Below are 20029 nucleotides of genomic sequence, written 5' to 3'. Positions count from 1 at the left end.
TTGCTTAAATTTAAATGATTTATGTCAATGATTTGTCAACTGTCAACATTTTAAGATTTAACGTATCTATTGAAATTTAATTAGCTTTAATTTAATCAAATGATTAACTATACATACTATAAAGAAGAACACAAGTGGCATTCTTTGTCATAATACATAGAACTTATTATTTATTAATTGCTCAAATTGAAATGTTTTGTGATACATGATATAACTGTTTTTAATAAAGCTAATTAAAAGCTCCATCACTTATTTGATATTTCTAATTATAAATTTAACTAACAATATCTATTCGAGGGCTATTTTCATGTAAAACCTTATCCTGTATCTTGATACAGTTTCTAAAACTTTTTACATAAATGTTTTTAATACGCACTTAGTCAATCATTTTCGATAATAAAGCTTTAAAAGCTTTTTTGTTTTCATGATCATAAAATGCATCAACCCCGTTGGGCTTTTAATCTCAAAGTCTAATGCTCGGTTTCAATATGCTTAAAACGAGTCGTAGTTTTAGGAAAAGAACGACTCTATAAAGAACGTTTGACTCATATTAAGTATTTAAGACTTGTATATGAAGTTCAACTTTGTATGAAATGCGGTTTTACTTACATTTTAAGTAAATTTATATGAATATTGTCATGAGGATTTTGTATTAACCAATTTAACGTATTGCTAAATCACCTACAGCAATTTGCCCATAACTGAAGATAAGGCGTATTGCTGGTTAGTAACTAGACTTAGCACAAACATTATGATGTATTTATTTCACCTATATGGATACATTTATCAAGTACATAATACAATGCCAATTTAACTCATAACGGACGCATAAATCTTCATGATCATAGAACAATGTCGGATTTGAAAAAAATCAAAAATCCACTTTTTATCATATTTGGATACTACATTGACTAAATATTCGGCTACATTTTAAAAAAAATGTCAGGTTTTAAATTTCAAATTATCAGTCGGTAAAGTGACGGATTTGCAAGATTTTTGTAGACAACTGTGTAATTTAATTTTATGATTTTAATTTTGTTTCAAAACCAACCCTTTTATTTGATTGTATGCCAATTTTCATAATAACGGAATGTGAATTAAAATAGTTATGACAAAAACTAACATGATTATATATTTTGAAATGGCTGCCCTGTAAAGTTTACTATTTGTCAGATCCGTCACTATTCTACGACTATGAAGAAATTTGTCACACATTAAGTTTAAATAAATATAAATAATAGTCTAAAAAAACTAAAAAACACGCTTTTAAAGCACATCAAACTAAAAAGTGAAAAATAATTCCTAATTTAGGCTGAAAATGGTAATGAACAAAACATACTGGTTTTATTGTGAAAAAGCGTGGGTTGCTCGATAGACCTGTTCGCTTTTTAGTTTGATGTGCTGTAAAAGCGTGTTTTTTAGTTTTTTTAAACTATTATTTATTTTTATTTTTTAGTTAATTTTTTTTCGGATTATTGCATTGTCATCGATCTTTGACAGGTGCGAAAAATTTGAATAAAATCTGTCTGTATAAAGTGGGTCAAAATCGAGTCCGAAGGAGTCGGTTACATACATACATACATACAGGTGAAGCTAATATAAAGCGTGTAAAAACGTACACTTTTTCTTATATTTATTGTTACTATTCTATTAGCTAAGGATTCTAAAACAATATAGCCACATAACAATGTCTTAGTGTGAGTCGAAAAACGCAGGTACAAGGACTTATACGAACATATTATTAACGAAACGAACTCTCGTCCCGTCTAATGTCGTTTGTTTTACATTATCACCCCCCACAACTGACAAATATGAATAAACGTTTAAAACAAACGCAAAAAATATATATCTCCTAGTATATTTAAATATCGCTTGGTTTAATTATGCCACACGTGTACACGATACTAGCCAAGATCCTTTGTTTCACCATTAAATTCATAAAAAGCACTCCACCATTGTTCGCACAAAATGTCTCTAATAAATGCTAACTAGATTCTCCTTTCTTTAGAAAAGATTGTGTCAATATTGAATCTTCATGTGATATATGTTGCTTCTTTATTACATTTTGGTGTTTCCTGTATTGCCAAATTGTCACTGCCAACACTGCACAACCGATTAACTGAAAATAATAAATAATTAACTTCTTTTCCACATTAAAAGGTTTTTTTATAGAACAGGGGGCAATTCTTCAAATAAAATCAAAATTTCGTCGCAGTTATAAAGAACGTCTAGTTAGTTACTTAACACAAAAATCTCACGAAATCTAGTTTTTAATCCGCCCAAAAATATTTATTTATCTATTTCTTAACAATTATTTTTTGTCTAAGTTTTACACAAGACTTCATAACCTACTAACTTTTACTTTTTTTTAGTATTATTACATTCTTTTTCTTTTTTTGTGAGGCGCAAACTAGCTGCTGTGGTCTCTGACAGAATGACTAGCGATGTGGAACAGTCTGCTCCTCAGCATAATGCTGAGCCAGGGCCAATTACAACCACAGCACACACGCATTACACACTTAAAACGTATATTGTTCTTTAAAAGAAAAAAAAAATGTTGTATTTATTTTGATTATTGCTATTTTGTCTATTTCTGTGTGCGTGTTTTGTTAGTAATAAATGGGCCGGAGGCTCATCTGATGTTAAATGATACCGCTGATAGACAATGCCAGAGGGTTCGCGAGTGCGCGTTGCCGGTCTTTTAAGAATTGGTACGCTCTTAAAAGACCCAAAGTCGAATTAGTTCGTAAATACTTCAGGGGGCAGCTGGATCTACATAGTGGTGATGAGCGGCAGTATTTTGCCTCGACGTCCGATGATGAAACTGTACTGTGTATGTGTACTGTTCCTCCAACCTTAAGGGAGGGAGGTTTCCCAACCAGCCCTCAGGACTAGGAGGCCATCCGTCTCCATTAAGGACACTTGATTTTTTTTCTAATGTCTTGCCTATGTGATAATAGTAGATAGTTTAAATACTTACAATGAGTGTATAAAACCCATAAGGCGTTACGTATTTGATGTTTAATGCAGTCCGAGCGAAGTTAGCGTATTTCTCATTGACCACAATTTCCTCACGGAACCAAAACATTGGCACTAAGACGTCGGGGTCCGGAAGCTGGTTGTTTAAACTAAAAAAAATGAAAAACATGTATACTAAAAAATTTAATATCATAGAACAGAGTATATAAAGGTAGAATGCCTAAAGCGGGTCATAGACGGACCGGATGTTGCAGTTAAGACCGACTGCTGTAGAGCGGTCGCGTTGAAGTCGTACACGACTGCAACACGACCGCATAATGTCGGCTACATTTATTGCCGCGTTGTTAATTAATTATACTTCCTAGATTCGGCATAAAAATCAAAGTATTGGTGACAAGAAATGTAGGTAATTACATTGTATTGTAATTCTGACCGAAAGCCCTTTTTCCAATTTTTTAATGAGTTTATCTACTATGTTGGAGCATTGTTTGCCTAGTGGCTTCAGCGTGCGACTCTCATGCCTGAGGTCATAGATTCGATCCCCGGCTGTGCACCAATGGACTTTCTATGTGCGCATTTAACATTCGCTCAAACGGTGAAGGAAAACATCGTGAGGAAACCGACATGTCTTAGAACCAAAAAGTCGACGGCTTGTGTCAGGCATAGGAGGCTTATCACCTCCTTACCTATTAGATTGAAAAATGATCATGAAACCTGTGGCCCAGATAAATAGGTTGTAGCGCCACTGATTTCGAATAGAATCGATTAGTTTAATCGATGTATTAACGCGCAATGTATATTTTTATTACAATAAAAAGGTTTTAATCATGAGATTAAATGCTGCTTACGTAAATTAATGTTAGTTTAAGATAAATAATATGTGACTCAGTTTTCGGCTAAGTCATATCGAGTTCCGCATTTCAATTCTTATCTGGGATATTTGGTAGCGATAACCATTTTTGGTTAAAATGATAAACGTCGTAAAAAACGACATATCTAAGAATCGTAGGAAAATGACTAGTGAAATAACATGGAAATATGTCTCATGATCAATAACTCAAAAAAAGTCAAAATCATTTATTCATATAGGTAACGCAATGTACACTTATGAACGTCAGTATATAATAAATGCTTCTAATTTTACATTTACTGCCAGTTCTCAAATCAAGGGTGTAGAAAGGAAGAGAAGAACCGGTAATTATGGCCAGCTTTAGACGGACCGCATGTTGCAGTCAAGACCGACTGCAATATGCGGTCGCTGCACGGCGATCTGCAGTTTCCATACTAAATTCATATCCGCAATACACGGACCGCTCGAGCAGTTCCTGAGCAAACCACATATTGCAGTCGCTCTTGACTGCAACATGCGGTCCGTCTATGGCCCGCTAAACTCTCCGAAACCATTTTTAATTGGAAAGTGTTTTGTTTTATACAATGTTTGTAAGCTGCAACCATTACACCATCTTCCACATGACATCTTAAGTAATCAATAGTTAATTGATCATAATAAAATAAATTAAAAACAAAGATTTGTCCTCTATCAGCAGGAGGCATGGTACTGCATACTAATAGTACTTGGTAATTTAAAAGGCTTGGTAAGGTAGATATAAAATTATCCATTGACGAACGTAACCTAACGCGAGAAATATAAAGATAACTTCCACATCTTTCCCGTTATGTTAATTAATTTTGTATAAACTTCGCTTGAAATGGGTTTTCATCGAAAAGTTTAACGTCTTTATAAAGAAGCAGGCTTAGCTCTTTGATCTAACGAAAAGGTATTGTATAGAGTAGACTCTTGAAATCTTATCTACGGTTTTGATAATGTGATAATTAAAGTAAAGTGAATAAATTCAGATATTCTTATTGCAATAAACGGGTAAAATTACACAATTTTAAATTATTTAAGAAATAATTAAAGTGCTACGGAATAGAAAAGTAAGTTGACTTTCTAATAGGTTTTCAAGTGTAAATTTGTTATGATATGGTTTAACAACTTTTGTTAACTATCTAATTGCAACAGACCAATCTCTCTCTCTTTAGTCGGCAGCTCATGTCTGATCGTCGACTATCTATTCACCGGTTTCTGTCCAGCCTCATTATTACATTGTATAGTTTTCAGGACGATGAGTCTTTCACTTGATTGGTCCATCTTATTGGTGAACGGACGGTGATCTTTTGCCTTCTGTGCTAATAACAAACAGTTTCTCAAAGTTCTCATCGCCTCTGCGCAGTATACCATAAATCATAGTGAATGCGATTTAATACGTGACTTGATCCAATCGATCAACCACACGGTAACGAACCGCTTCCTCTTTTGTTTTACACTTTATAATATATCTAAGCAATTGTGTAGGTATTTTTTGCCTGATAATTAATATGCCTCGTTCATTGTACGCAATATCATAAAGATGTAACCTGTGATCGATTACGACGAATTTTTACAATAATATATTCATAAACAATTCTGATAAGTTAAAAAAATATACGTATTATCAGATCGGCACTCTTTGTCGTAACGATTCTTTTTGATGAAGACTATTAATTACTATTTTATGATAAATAAACCAATGTTAACAATAACAATGTCACTTTCAATATTCATATCATGTGAACTCTTGTGAAATAAAATTTTACAAGTAATTACTTTTATGTCGTCTTTTATATCGTGTTTAAAATGATCTAATGGCGCTATTTAAACCTTTATGGGTCTTCGGTCTATGTCTGCATAGTTTCACATATGATTTCTCTTCATAAGCAACGTGAGCAGCGCTCAGCCAGCTACAAACTCTAGACCTTGTCCTCAGATTTATGTAACTGTTTTGTGATTACTTTTCTTAATAGGCAAGGAAAACAGCCTTCGGTGTCTGACACCGTACGAGCGAGTGTTAAATGTGCCAGAAAGAAAACTCCATTAGCGCACAGCTGTAATTCGAACTTACGACCTCAGGGTTGACAGGCACATCCTGAAGCCACTGCCTACTGCTTTAACTCGTAGCCAGAAACATATAATACATCTTTGTATCTATGGGTCAGATGGGTAAGATGTAGAGGAAGAGCTAACTATTGACATATATGAGTCATTAGCTCCAATAGTCCTATTCCCAGTCTCCATATATGTATGACTATTATATGTCAAAAACGCATTGGATTTGACATATAAAGGTGGGAACTGACCAATGTTACGAGGTGTAATGTAACATGTAATGTAATGTTGTACAGCGAGCATTCGTGCAGTCAGTACGTCGTGTTACGTTGTTTTTCCCCGTAACACGACGTACTGACTGCACGAATGATCGCTGTGTAACATTACATTACATGTTACATTACACCTCGTAACGTTGGTCAGTTCCCACCTTTAGACGACGTTAATGTTTGAAATATGACGTCAAGTCTCGACTTATATAAATACTTTTAATAAACATAAATATTTTAATATAGTTATATGTTAAAAGACATTTATGATTAATAGTAAAAAAAATTAGTAAATTAATAATCTTACCTCATGCCGGGGATATGTCTAACTAAGGCATTTGCCTGCAGCTGTGCAGATATAGCGAGCGGCATACCTGTATTCATCTCTATAGACATTTTGAAGTTATGATTCCTGAAAAAAAAAGTAAATTTTTTTTTAAAGAAACTAGTGCGGCGCGTCATTTATAAACTATTTTGTTCCATTACGTTGGCTAAATATGTATTTTTGTTGCATTTATTGTTTCCTATACTTTCGACGTGAATAATAATAAATCGTTTATTTGCAAAGAAAAATCTGCACAATTAGCAATATCAAAATAGGCATGCAAATGTCATAATAATTAGTTATTTATAACTGTTATGAAACTATTAGTCTAAATAAACGCCCAAATTTACATATAAATAGTGTTAGTTATTAAGTTGCTAAAATTGCGTTAAATTTTTTAACAAACAAGTAAAAGTGCTAGTTATGATTCAACAAGGTCAAAAATATATAGTATAAAGATTAAGGAACTCATAAAAATATGTAATGAATGAATCATATCATGTTTCCAGAACGAGGAGAATGGCGCGTCATATTTGTATCAGATTATTGACAATATATTATCTAAATTCTCATGATATTACTTATAAAAGATAACAATGTTGATATAGATATGGTAGTTATGGAAACATATAGCCTAGATTGTTCTATAATACGAATTATATTTGGCAAAACGCTATTAGGGATTGCTTTAAAAAATTGTATTTGATTGGACGGGATCAAACTACAATGGAACAAAAACGGTTTAGGAGCGGTTAACGAAACTGCGGGGCACATGTTTTAATATTGCATTTAAAACAATGTTTAAATAAAATTAAATCCTTTAAAATTTATTTTGTATTTAATCAGAGAATTTAAATAACCTTGTCCGACCCTTTTATCTTGATAAATTTTAGTTTCAAACGAAGTCGAAATTAATCTTTATCGAAATCAAATAAAAGTATCTTTTATTTTATATTGACTTGATATGGATTTGATTTACTAAATGAGTTTCAAATGCATATGCGTTAGAACGGTGTAAATTTAGTGTATCAGCCTCTAAGTTAGGGAGCGTTCAAGTATTACGTCACTCAATTTTTTGAGATTATTGAACACCCCCCCCCAATTAACGCGCCGTTACGTTTTTCTGTACCTACCCAAGTATAGTAAAACGTTTCGTGATACGGTGAAGGCAAACATCAAGTATTTTAAAACCCAATAACGTACGACGTGTTTCAGGCATTGAAGGCTTGACTTGTTTATAAAAATGATAAAATATCAAAAAAACGTGTGCGTCACTAGCACCCATAGTAGCGATAGTATTAATTAATTAGGTTTAAAGATTCTCATAACAGACAATAGTCACTGACATGAAAATTTATATGCTAAAGATACAATTTATCACGTTGTGGGTCATTGAAGAGGTTCAAGGATGATTAAGCGAGAAGAAGAACTTGGATGGTCTTTCAGTGTAACAACGCTCAATGTTTTTTTACCGTAATTGGTTCTAAACTTAGGTTGAATTAGATTGTGAGGGCGTCGTGAACTGCGCTTCTGAATTTGATTTATTTTAATGAAAGTTATGTTAGTGTGTATAATGTATATAGTCATTTAGAATTTTGTAGATTAATAAGCTGGTAATGTGTTGAAATAATTGTTTTGTATTCATAAGTTTTGTTTCACTGTAGATTTTTTTGTGTAGAAGTTAAGTATGGGTAGTAAAAATCAATTTAATTACTTTATTAATTACTATGTAAAATAACTAACTTGTTAGGAGCAAGTCCTTTTATCTTGCTGGGGTAATGAGGATCCATGTCGAGAAAGTGTGGTCGGGTCACGAATGCTGGAGCCCCAAATTTACAAGCAGATACATTGAGAGCACCAGCTGGGAGGCAGTTGCTGTCACGAGGCTCATCACAGTAGCATGCCTTTCGGTTAAAAAGTCATAATTTATTTATTATTAGTCAATAAAGTAATTTGAACATTTATATTTTTGAAGTTATACTTCTTTTGGCGCGAAATGATGAGAGAAAATTTTTACAATGCGCGCGCATCACAAAAAACGGGTGTCGGTTTTTTGTGCGCGCGCATCGTAAAAATGAAGTTAGCTTAGTCAACATTTAAAAATAAAAAAAATGTCCATTTCATTAATTATGTTGAAATTTTTAGTGATATTTAAATAGAGTTTATTTAAATATCACTAAAAATCACACTATAAAATAATAAAACTTTCAATGTATTAAATAACTTTTTTCTATTTACTTCTTATTTCTATTAGTTTTGTTTTTTGTACAAACGTAGAATAAGGTGAAAAAATTTTTTTTTTAAGATTTTTATCTTGTTACGCCAAAGAAGTATAACTTCTAACGCGTGTACATAAGTACACACAAATGTTTTTATTTTATTTCCTATATAGTTAATCTGCTAAAGTAAGTGGCTAGAGGCATGACTCTCAACACTGGGCGTGCGTTTGAATCCCGGCTCAGCACAATATTTGTAATAATTTTAAAGTGCTCTTAAGTAACCATGGTAAGGAAACGTGCTGATTTTCCTAATAGGTGTGATCACCTAATATCCAAACTGAACGGCGTGTACCAGGCACAGACGGCTGATCACATATCTATTTTTTTTAACAGAACTGGGGGCCAACGGGCCGGAGGCTCACCTGATGGAAAGTGATACCGCCGCCCATAGACACTCCCAATGCCAGAGGGCTCGCGAGTGCGTTGCCGGTCTTTTAAGAATTGGTACGCTCTTTTATTGAAGGACCTTAAGTCGAATTGGTTCGGAAATACTTCAGTGGGCAGTTGGTTCCACAAAGTGGTGGTGCGCGGCAAAAACTGCCTTGAAAAACGCTCAGTTGTGGAACGGCGGATGTCGAGGTGACGGGTGGAATTTCGTATTCTGCCTCGACGACCGATGATGAAACTCAGCAGCAGGTATTAATCTGAACAACTATAAAGTATAGTGGTCTAAGGATAAAGAAATCAAAAGCCAAGACGAAATAAATCTTTTATTTCGTTACTTACCATATCTGGATATTTATGTCCATTATCGAAGAGTGAATCGTTTGCAATATACTGCATGCCATCAAGACCCATAAATCTAACTGGCCGATCAGCTACAAGTGTCATATGGCTGAAAAAATATTTTGATTTAATGAGATGCGCTTGTAGGAGTTACACTTTACACGCACTCACTCACTCACATGCACGCACACACTCACTTGTGCTCTCACGCGTATTGTTGTTATGGAATTTACTATTAAGTTTGTTGAGGAAGAGCTGGGAACCCTGACAGGTATTTTTACTTAAAGGGGATCCTATATCTTACACATTATAATAAATTGTTTGTAATAAATAAAAACATTTTTTATTTTATTTTATAATGATATACACTACTGGCTACGAATGGTGCTACGGTAATAAATGCTACGTCTACGAAAGGGCTTAAGTGTAAAAAAGAGCAAGCGTGTGTAAGTTACACACGCTTGCATTATTCACTCGTTAAGATACTAAAAAGATTTTTTTAAATTTAACTTAAGTAAATAAATTCAATTCTTATATGTCTATAGTACGCCTAAAAATATTATTCAGTAAAGCTTTTTATAAATTGGACGAATATTTAAATGATCCTAATCCTTGGGTTTGATTTGCTCTAGTTCAAACAATTTGTATGACTCAAAACTTGGCGATTAAAAAGAGTGGCGGAGAGTTTCTTGCCCGCTCTACGCGCTTTCGTACTGGTAGTAAATGTAAATTTAGAATCAATTTAGCATCTTTTGTGTTGACGTTCATTGGTTTATCTATTTGAATAAAGTTATTTTAAGTTTGAGTTTAAAATCACTCACGTGCACAGATCTGGTGCAAATATACTTAGTTCATCCAGGCCTCTTTGAGGTGCCCATAGCTCTCCCGAGGATCCCTTCAACTCCCCACACTTATCCCGGTAGATTGTTCTATTCGTGTGCTGCCATCTCTCGACCATGCCAAGTTGGAAAAAGTCCTTTTCACCAGTATTCGCCACGAACTCACCGTCATAATCTATTGAACCGTTTCGCTGTAAAATTCATCTATATCGGATTGGTTTCTATGCGTAATAAGCATCTTTTTAAATTGTATGTTATACTTAATTTTATAACCAACTAATAACTTTTCAATTGTATAACTATTTCCTTAAAACTAATCGGAATACAATTAACTAAACGCTTTTGTGATTCCAAACGTTTTAACTGAAGATTTTTAGAATTGTGTGAGAATATCTTGAATCATTAGACAAGGATTTTCAAAAAGTGAGGGTTAAAAAATGTTTTTTTTTAACGTTATCTATGCGTGTACTACTTTTACACTAAATTTATTTATTTATAAGTTCTAAAACAACTTGCATGCTTACAAAATACAAGAAAATATGAATTAACAAAATTTATACACATACTGTATTTATTATATTAAAACATATTTATTTATTTTTTTTTTTTTTTTTTTTTTTAATAATCATACAATCAGTCTTTGCGACTATAAGTAGATACGTTGAGAGCTTTTTGACGTGTTAGGCGCTACTCCCAGCGGAGCCTGCCTATTCTTATTTAAACTCAGTCTGTTGGGTTGTCCTGATCAAAAATGTCTCGCCGCTTTTTTAGTCGTCGAGTAGTTTCTGGTATAGTTAGCTGTCCTGCTAGCTGATTGGGGTGCTTTTGAAGTCTTAGTTTGTAGTTATACCCATGTGTGATTATTTCCTCTTTTACCATGGGCATATTAAGAAATTCATGGACTTCTGTAGTTTTGAGAAACCATGGGGTGTTTGATATTTGCTTGAGTATGTAATTTTGAGCTCTTTGTATTATTATTATATTTGAGGCACTAGCAGATCCCCAAAGCTGTATTCCATATGTCCATATGGGTTTGAGAATGGTTTTGTACAAGAGCAACTTATTGTCAGTGGATAGTTTTGAATTTCGTCCCATTAGCCAGTAGAGACCCTTGTATTTGTGGTTAATTTCGTCTCGCTTTGTTTGAATATGTTTTTTCCAGGTGAGTCTGCGGTCTAAATGCATTCCTAAATATTTGACTGTGTTTTGATGTGGTAATTGGGTGCCATTTAGAGTGACAGGGGGGCAGTCTTCCTTTCGGAGCGTGAAAGTGACGTGCACCGATTTGGACACACTAACTGCAATTCTCCATTTGGCCAACCAGTCTTCTACCTTATTTAAGCCATTTTGTAGAATTTTAGAGGCTAGAATGGGACTTCTGTTGGAGGTAAGTAGAGCCGTGTCATCAGCGAAGGTGGCGATAGTAATCTCTGGGCTCTGTGGTAGGTCGTATGTATACAGTGTGTACAGGACGGGTCCGAGGACTGAGCCCTGTGGCACACCTGCGCAAATTTCGTAAAAACCGGATGTGCTGGCACCTTCTTTAACTTGGAATAGTCTGTTAGACAGGTATGATTGTAGAATCCTATAGAATGTGTGTGGCAATAAGGATTTTATTTTAAACAAAAGACCCTTATGCCACACTTTGTCAAAGGCTTGTCGTACGTCTAGAAATGCAGATGAGCAGTATTCTCTCCTCTCGAGGGAGTTTCTTATTTTTCTACATACTCTGTGGACTTGTTCTGTTGTGGCATGTTCTTGCCTAAAGCCAAACTGATGATCTGGTATGATATGCTTTTCTTTTATTATGTCCAGCATTCTATGTAGCAGCGATTTTTCAAATAATTTGGACATTATAGGCAGCAGACTAATGGGTCTATATGAAGTGATTTCGTGAATCGGTTTTCCAGGTTTGTGGATCATAGTCACTTGTGATACCTTCCATAAGTCTGGGTAGTACCCAGCTCTTAGGATTGCATTAAACAGCATTGTAAGGTACACTATCACTTTGCGTGGTGATTCTTCGAGGACCTTTTTGTCTATTAAGTCATAGCCCGGCGCTTTATTATTATCCATAGATTTGATATTGCGATTAATTTCCCGTGGTCTCACTAGTTTTAATGGTAGATCAAGTTGCAGGTCTTGGTCAATGATTAGTTCGATATCCGATTCATCTACATTAGGCCTGGGGTCATTCGGTTTGAATACATGACTAAGATGATTGGCAAAAACTTCAGCTTTTTCTCGTTCCGTTCTAATCCACTGCCCGTTCTGCGTTCGTAGTGGTGGCTTTTGGTGTAGTGGTCGAGCTAGGTTTTTGCAGGCTCTCCAGAGCGAGTAATCGGTTGCTTTTGTTGATGTCAATCCTTCCAGGTGTTTACTCAAGGCTGCTTCGTTAGCTTCGGATATTAGGGATTTTAAATCACGTATCGCTTTATTAAGCGCCGTTTTGTCATATGTCAGTCTACTAGTGTGCCATATTCGACGTAGCCTTCGTTTTTCTAATATTTTTTGTCGTATGGTGTCCGAGTAGGTCTTACTCTGTGGCAGACGAGCAGTGATTTCGGGCGTGGACATCCAGCAGCTTTCTTGGATCACTTCGGTTAGTAAGCGAGTTGCGTGATCAATGTCTGCTTCACTTTTTAAGGCAATTTTTAGGTCTAGTCTGTCATGGACCAGTTCTCGATATGAGTTCCAATCAGTTCGTTTATTGTACAATTTAAGGCTGTGTTCTTTGCTCAAGGCAGTTATTCCAATAGTCAATATAACTGGAACATGGTTTGTACTCGAGTCTAAACAAGTTTGTATTTGGTAAGAAAGTCTAGACAGGCCTTTCATGACGAAAAAGTCTATGACGTCCGGAAGCCTGTTTGAGTCAGTCGGCCAGTTGGTCGGGTCCGTCGTTGAAATCACTGTCAGATTGTTGTTATCTATACTTTTCTTAAGCTCTCTGCCTCTTGTTGTCGTTAGCCTAGAGGCCCAATGAACATGCTTGGCATTCCAATCACCTCCTGCTATGAATCGCTGCCCCAGTGATATAAAAAGCTCTTCAAAATGTTCTTCTTTTATAGTGTGCTTGGGGGGGCAATAGATGGCGGATACATTAAACGTACCGTTTCTATCTATAACTGCAACCGTTGTAGCTTGTATGTAGGGTTTCTGAAACTGTGGTTGTTCATAATGTTTGATGTTTGATCTTATAATTATAGCTGCTCCTGCATGTGCAGTTCCGTCGGGATGGGTTGTAGCATAAATATTAAAATTACGTAATGTGACTCTGTTATTTTCTGTAAGGTGAGATTCAGACACTAATAATATGTCTATGTTGTGTGTGTGTAGTAGTACTTCTACTTCTTCTAGATTGGGCAATAGCCCATCTGGGTTCCAGGTAGCTATCTTTAGGGAAGTCATTTGGACATTTTCGTGACTAATGTTGAAATTAAATTGATTAAAGTGCTCATTTGTTGTAAGATATGATCAAACTTTTCAGCTTGTTTGACTAACATTTCTTCAATTGTAGGTTTTGGTGTATTATAAGTATTCTGGTTAGATCCTATCACATCGGCGTAGCTTGATCGATAATTTCCATGGTTAGGTATTTCTTTGTTCCTAGATAAGTGTTGTGGTTGTGATAGTGACTGGGAGTTTTTGTCACCAATAGGTTTATTATTTTCTAACTGTGGTAGTGTGTTCATCTCAGGTGCCATCTGTTTAGAGCTGCGTTGTCGTTCCGGATTATTATTATTTATCCTTGATGCGCGGGTATACTGCCTTTTAGATTTTCTCGATAGGATTTCTACATATACTTCACAGCCTTTAAAGTTAGCTGGATGGGCACCGAGGCACAAGGCGCATTTTGCTGGAGTACTTCGATCAGGCTTTGGACAGTCTGCTGTTCTATGTGCTTGCGCACATTTCACGCAGCGATAGGGCCTCATACAGTAATTTTTAGAGTGACCATATTGCTGACATCTTTGGCATTGGACTATGGAGTTCCTTTTACGTGGTTCCTCTATAACGACCGATTGGTGGTTTATGTACTTTATACCTTTTATCTCTTTGTTGCTCGGACTTTGTTCTAGGGTTGCAAAAAATGTAGATGTAGGTTTCTTTTCAGGTCCATACTTTGCATTTATTATTTCTCCTATCACTACGTTTCCCGTCTCTTCCAGTGCTTCTTTTATTTTAAGGATAGGAGTTGAATAATGTAGGTTTTTGATAACCACTCTATACGGTTTTTTGTCTTTCCTGTTAAATGTATGTCCGATCAGTCTTTTTTCACGGATAAGGTCTATTATGTTTTTGTAAACCACCACGTTGGCGCAATTTATGCGCAGCTGGTTTTGGTTTATTATTTTGTAGACGAAGTCGGTTTTGTTTACGGCACACTCCAGGAGTTCGGTAAGTTTGGCTAGGTCTTCAATACCATATAGGATTATAGGCGGAGGTTTAGATATCTTTTTAGTTTGTTCTATATGATTATTTGCTTCCTGATCTACTGGAAGGGCGCTGAATTGATTGGAAACTGGTATCCTATCTGGAGATGGTGAGGAAACTTTTTTCCTTTTGGCGTTCCTTAGTGTCGGTGCTCTCTGCCAGTTAGGAGGATTCTGTTTGTCTATGTAAATGTCTTTAGAATTTGTCTGCACTCTATTCAATAGAGCTGTCGGGCTTTGGATGTTAACATCTGCTACTGAACTTAGAGATGAGCTTCTTGGTCGAGCCAGAAATAGGCTAGGATGAAAGGCTTGCTGAACTAGCTTTTTATCCTTCACATTAGGACCAGTAGCATTAACTGGTAAGGGGGCCTGGGTTCCCACCCTCTTACAGGTTTCTTCTGCGAGTGTATCTTTGTTTAGCAAAACTTTGTCCCCCCCAGAATACGTGGGACAGCCTGAGCAAGGCTCAGAGAGGGATTCTCCGGCTACACCGGTACCCTCCTGGGGTATACTGTTTTTAGGTTTTGCTTCCATTTTTTTTTTTGTGATTTTCTGTCAGGGTTGTCTTCCCTTAGTCAGTTGGTTCGGTTAAGGCGCCGAAGACTCGCCTTCGTTCTTCATACTTTGCTACTGCGATCTCGAGGTATTTGCGAATGGAGCTCGTAGCAGATCACAGCATTGCCCGGAGGAGACGGCCCACAAGGTAGAACTAGTGTGGGCCCATCTATGTACCACTGCGATAGTACAGAGATGGCGTGGACGTGTATGAAGAACTTTCGGTGCGCGCCTGATAGCCTAGCTCCATTGCCTAGGCGTGCGCTTCGGTATGCTTAGCTTTTTATAGGAGCATATTCCCTGACATAGATTATGCCCCACTAAGACCAACACCGACCCCCCCCCATATTAAAACATAGAAATTAAAAAATAGCTAGGAAACATCGCAACTTTAAACTAATACGAATTTAAAACTTAATGGTATATTAAGTTTCAATAAATATATTTTATTAGATATAAATCGAAATTTTGAGTCTATACCGTTAAAAAAATTGAATGTAATTAAGATTTAAGACAAGATTATTGATGTTGTTTACTGAAATAAGAAAGAGGAACTATATACGCGCCGTCACGACAGACTTTTATGAGATCAAAAATGAACGAAATCTATTCTAAAACAATAAAATTATAAAAACAATATACTCACAGTATACAACCAGCCGAATTTATCGAATGGTATATCGTACGGTATATTGGGTATTCTATTAGCTAAATTGAGCAATGGATCTTCGATTCCGTCAAACAGCCACGACGAGACATTAGCTTTCAAAAATATATCCCTGTGTGAAATGCGCATAATCATGTCGACGAATACACGTAACATGACACTCTCGTTGCGTAGCGCGTAGGCTATTGTCTGTAACAAGATGTCTTATTAAAGTAACATAGAATAAACGAATACCAATAGTTTAGCCTAGTAATTATTATAATATTTTTAAAGGTTATTTGGAGAGGACGGGTATGGTAGCGTTGCAGCATTTGGTACAGGATAAGACACACTTTAGAAGACTGACGTTGTTCTCATGTCTCTCCTAATAGAGAGGCAAAGATGAATATCTTTTTAAATTTTCGGTGATAAATTCTTACTACTACTACAACTAACTTAACGCAGATGCAAACTCACACTCAAACTCAAAATATCTTTTTTCATATAGGTAAACAAGTACACTTATGAGCGTCAAAAAAAAAGTTAAATTAATTGTAAGTTTATATTTACTACCCGTTCGCAAGTCAAGGGCGTAGAACGGGAGAGAAGAACTGGCAAGAAACTTTCCGCCATTTTTAATCGCTAAGTTTTGACTCATATAAATTGTTGGTGCGATGAACTTTAAAAACAATTAAAATCCCCGTTTACTTCAATTTGAAAATTATTATTGTACCATGATAATCAGATCAGGGCGTCGTTATACGAGCACTTCTCTCATTTCTTATGGAAAGCAAAATTTAGTGATGTCACTATCTGTATTATTAGAATCGCTGTTATGGAAACAAATAAAAAAAAAAGAAATAAAAATGTGTTTATTCATTTGACAACAATGTATTATAATGTGTAAGATTTGGGAACCCTTTTATGTAAAAATACCTGTGTCAGGGTTATCAGCGCTATTAATTAAAATCACTATCAACTCTATGGCTTCTATAGTCTATTACGTAATAATTCATCTTCTTAGTTGTTGCCTGACTCACGGCATTTAGATCTAAGTAAAGTATAGTAAAGTAAAGTAAAAAATCATTTAATCATATAGGTAACATAATGTACACTTATGACTCGTCAGTAAAGAAATACATATTAATGTTTCTAATTTTACATTTACTGCCAGTTCTCAAATCAAGGGCGTAGAACGGGAGAGAAGAACTGGCAATAAACTCTCCGCCACTCTTTTTAATCGCCGGTTTCCTCACAACGTTTTTCACCAGATATTTTAAAGTAAAGTTCAGTGATCCACTGTGATTCGAAGCACGACACCTCAGAGTAACTCTTTAACTCTGAGGCGAACACTGCCCACCGTTCAACTAAAATACATACCACAATAATAGGATTGATGCTGGTCACCAAGTCAGAGAGGCTTCCATTTGACATTTCAGGATGGTAATACCAGTACCGTTGGTTTCTGAATGTCACCGTATTATTTTCATTCCACGTTATATTCACCTGTAAAACATATATACTATTTTTAACCAACGATTCATTCCGTTTAAACTGCATGTATGCGATATAGTTTAAAATTATGAGAAAATCTATTTAGCGGTTATAAAAATTTGGTTAATGTTGGTAACTGTTTCTGAAGAGCACATATATAATAATATATGGTGCGGCTTGTGATGCGGCTGAATAAGCTAAAGCCTCCCAATACCGGGGTCTAGGCTCCGAATATGATTTTGTCCCATTCGGTGTTGAGACCCTTGGTCCGTGGGGTCCTAGCGCTAGAAGGCTTTTTAAGGTAATATCAAAAAGGTTAGTCGACATCACAGGAGACCGAAGAGCTGGTAGTGCCGCGGACAAAGAATTAGTCTTGCTATTCAAAGGGAGAACGCTGCCAGTATCTTCTTGCGTAAATATATTTTAGTTATTATATTTTAAGGTTAGTTTGTTTTTATAGTTAAGTCTGTTAATAAACAAATTTATTCCTGGTGGTAATATGTACCTGTGTGAGTAATGTAGAGGTCAAAGGTATGAAATGTTATATGACGCAAAAATATGGATAGCAGTACTATTGGATAGACATATTTTTGCGTCTGTTTTATTAAGAACTTAATAAATTAAACCAAAATAATGGTTATATCTTTGAATTATTTTCTAAAACATTATGCGACTTCTTTATAAGAAAAACAAAAACAAACTTTTGTTTATGAGGTATTTAAGTGGTGTTTATGTTAAACAAAAATATCAAGGATTATTACAAAAACGATTTTGAAAAAACTAGTTATCGATTCCATAATTATTTAAATCCTTTTAATATTTAAATGCCTAGCATATTATGAATAACTAATCGCATAAAACGAGGAGTTTTATAGGTGATGTTTTAAAGAATTACGGATGATGTTAATTGTGCTATTAACAAAGATATGTTGAAACATTAAAAATACATACACAGTAATTAAATGAGTCAAATTGCAATCTTTAAACCTAAATAAAAAAATAATTTAAGTCTAGGATTTAATAATTTTATTTATTTGAATTAGAGCAGTGTTGGCCTAGTGGCTTCAGCGTGCAACTCTCATCCCTGAGGTCGTAGGTTCTCGATCCCCGGCTGTGCACCAATGGAATTTATTTCTATCTAACATTCGCTCGAACGGTGAAGGAAAACATCGTGAGGAAATCGACATGGCACAGGAGGCATGAAAAATGATCATGAAACAGATTCAAAAATCTGAGGCCCAGACCTAAAAGTGGTTGTAGCTTCACTGATTATTTATTTATTTGAATTAAAACGATTGTCTAAAAATATCGAATAGAGACAAATTTATTGTGCAAATTTTTCACAGCATTTAAGACACCTTTTATATATTAAAAGCTAATAGTAGCTGTGAGAATCTACATAGTATATGCCACAGGGTCAAGTAGTGCTTTTAGATAATAAAACAATTCTAAGCATATCTTTATTTTTCCTTTTTTTGTCCGATGTTCTAATTAAATTAACATTTTTCAAAGAATTAATACCTACAAATATATCACTAATCAAAAGATAATCTAGACTCTAGTTAGTACCTGTACGAGCCAAATTTAATTTTGCTCAGGCTTTTTTAGTTTTTTAAGCTTGGCGATTTCCTAAATCGTCGGAGTTACGCTCCGAGAGTGTTGCCAGACGGAGGCACTATAACATTTAATTATTTCGCTTATATTTTATTTTTGTACGCGAGAGGTTAATATAGAGTAAAACTAAAAGCCTCTATTATTAAGAGCACCCCGATGACCCATGAACCGTACAGTACAATACACGAACATAATATCAGGGGGCGTCCCAGTATAAGCAGTAAGCAGATTTACTGCAATGTATCCTCCCCCCCCCCCTCTTGTCAGCAAAAGTAAGCAAAGCTCTCAAAATAATAGTACCTAAACGTATATATTTTGTTTGAATCCTCGAAAATGCATTTCGGTTTTAATCATAGACAATACAAAAACAAAAATAAAAAGCAGGTCACATACCTAAGTTATATGGCAACGGGCGGCCTTGGAACAATAAAAAAGAAACAACTACACAAGAAGTGCATAAAGAATGAACATAAAGAACTCAAAATAACACGTAACTCTAACTAAAATAAAAATAATAATAGATAAAAATATGTATAAACAAAACTTGTATGTGAGAGTAATATGTGTAAAATGTAAATAATAACTGTTGACGTAATCACCTCTTTTTTATAGAACGGGGGGCAAACGGGTAGCTCACCTAATGTTAAGTGATACCGCCGCCCATGGACACTCTCAATGCCAGAGGGTTCGCGAGTGCGTTGTCGGCCTTTTAAGAATTGGTACCTAATATGAAAATCAAAACCCACCCTGCCCCTATAATGCTTACGTAATACTTGAACGGCCCCGACTGCTTTTACAATTACACAATAATTGGATTAATCAATCAGTAATTAAATTAGAAAGTAAATAGTTTGAGTGCTTTTACATTACATAAAGATACAGCTAGTATTCATAGAGTTTGAAATAATAAATTAATCCAGAGGTGTCATTTACGTTTG

General features: G+C 35.2%; 1 protein-coding gene across 2 annotated transcripts in view; it reads right to left on the bottom strand.

Moving 5' to 3' along the window:
• Positions 1-1592: 1592 nt before the first annotated feature.
• Positions 1593-20029, bottom strand: part of LOC125050806 (protein croquemort-like) — a 52735-nt gene continuing 34298 nt past the window's right edge. For both annotated transcript variants that reach the window (XM_047650831.1, XM_047650830.1), the window contains exons 3-10: positions 17364-17489; positions 15984-16193; positions 10326-10534; positions 9505-9613; positions 8243-8403; positions 6482-6586; positions 2981-3128; positions 1593-2119 (exon numbers count right to left, since the gene is read on the bottom strand). In XM_047650831.1, the coding sequence (XP_047506787.1) occupies positions 1985-2119; positions 2981-3128; positions 6482-6586; positions 8243-8403; positions 9505-9613; positions 10326-10534; positions 15984-16193; positions 17364-17489 (1203 nt within the window). In that variant the 3' untranslated portion in view covers positions 1593-1984. The remainder of the gene's footprint in view (positions 2120-2980; positions 3129-6481; positions 6587-8242; positions 8404-9504; positions 9614-10325; positions 10535-15983; positions 16194-17363; positions 17490-20029) is intronic.

Source organism: Pieris napi, chromosome 7 (assembly GCF_905475465.1).
Source record: "Pieris napi chromosome 7, ilPieNapi1.2, whole genome shotgun sequence".
NCBI lineage: Eukaryota > Metazoa > Arthropoda > Insecta > Lepidoptera > Pieridae > Pieris > Pieris napi.
The sequence above is the reverse complement of the archived record's forward strand: the minus strand, read 5'-3'. Positions and strand labels throughout refer to the sequence as shown.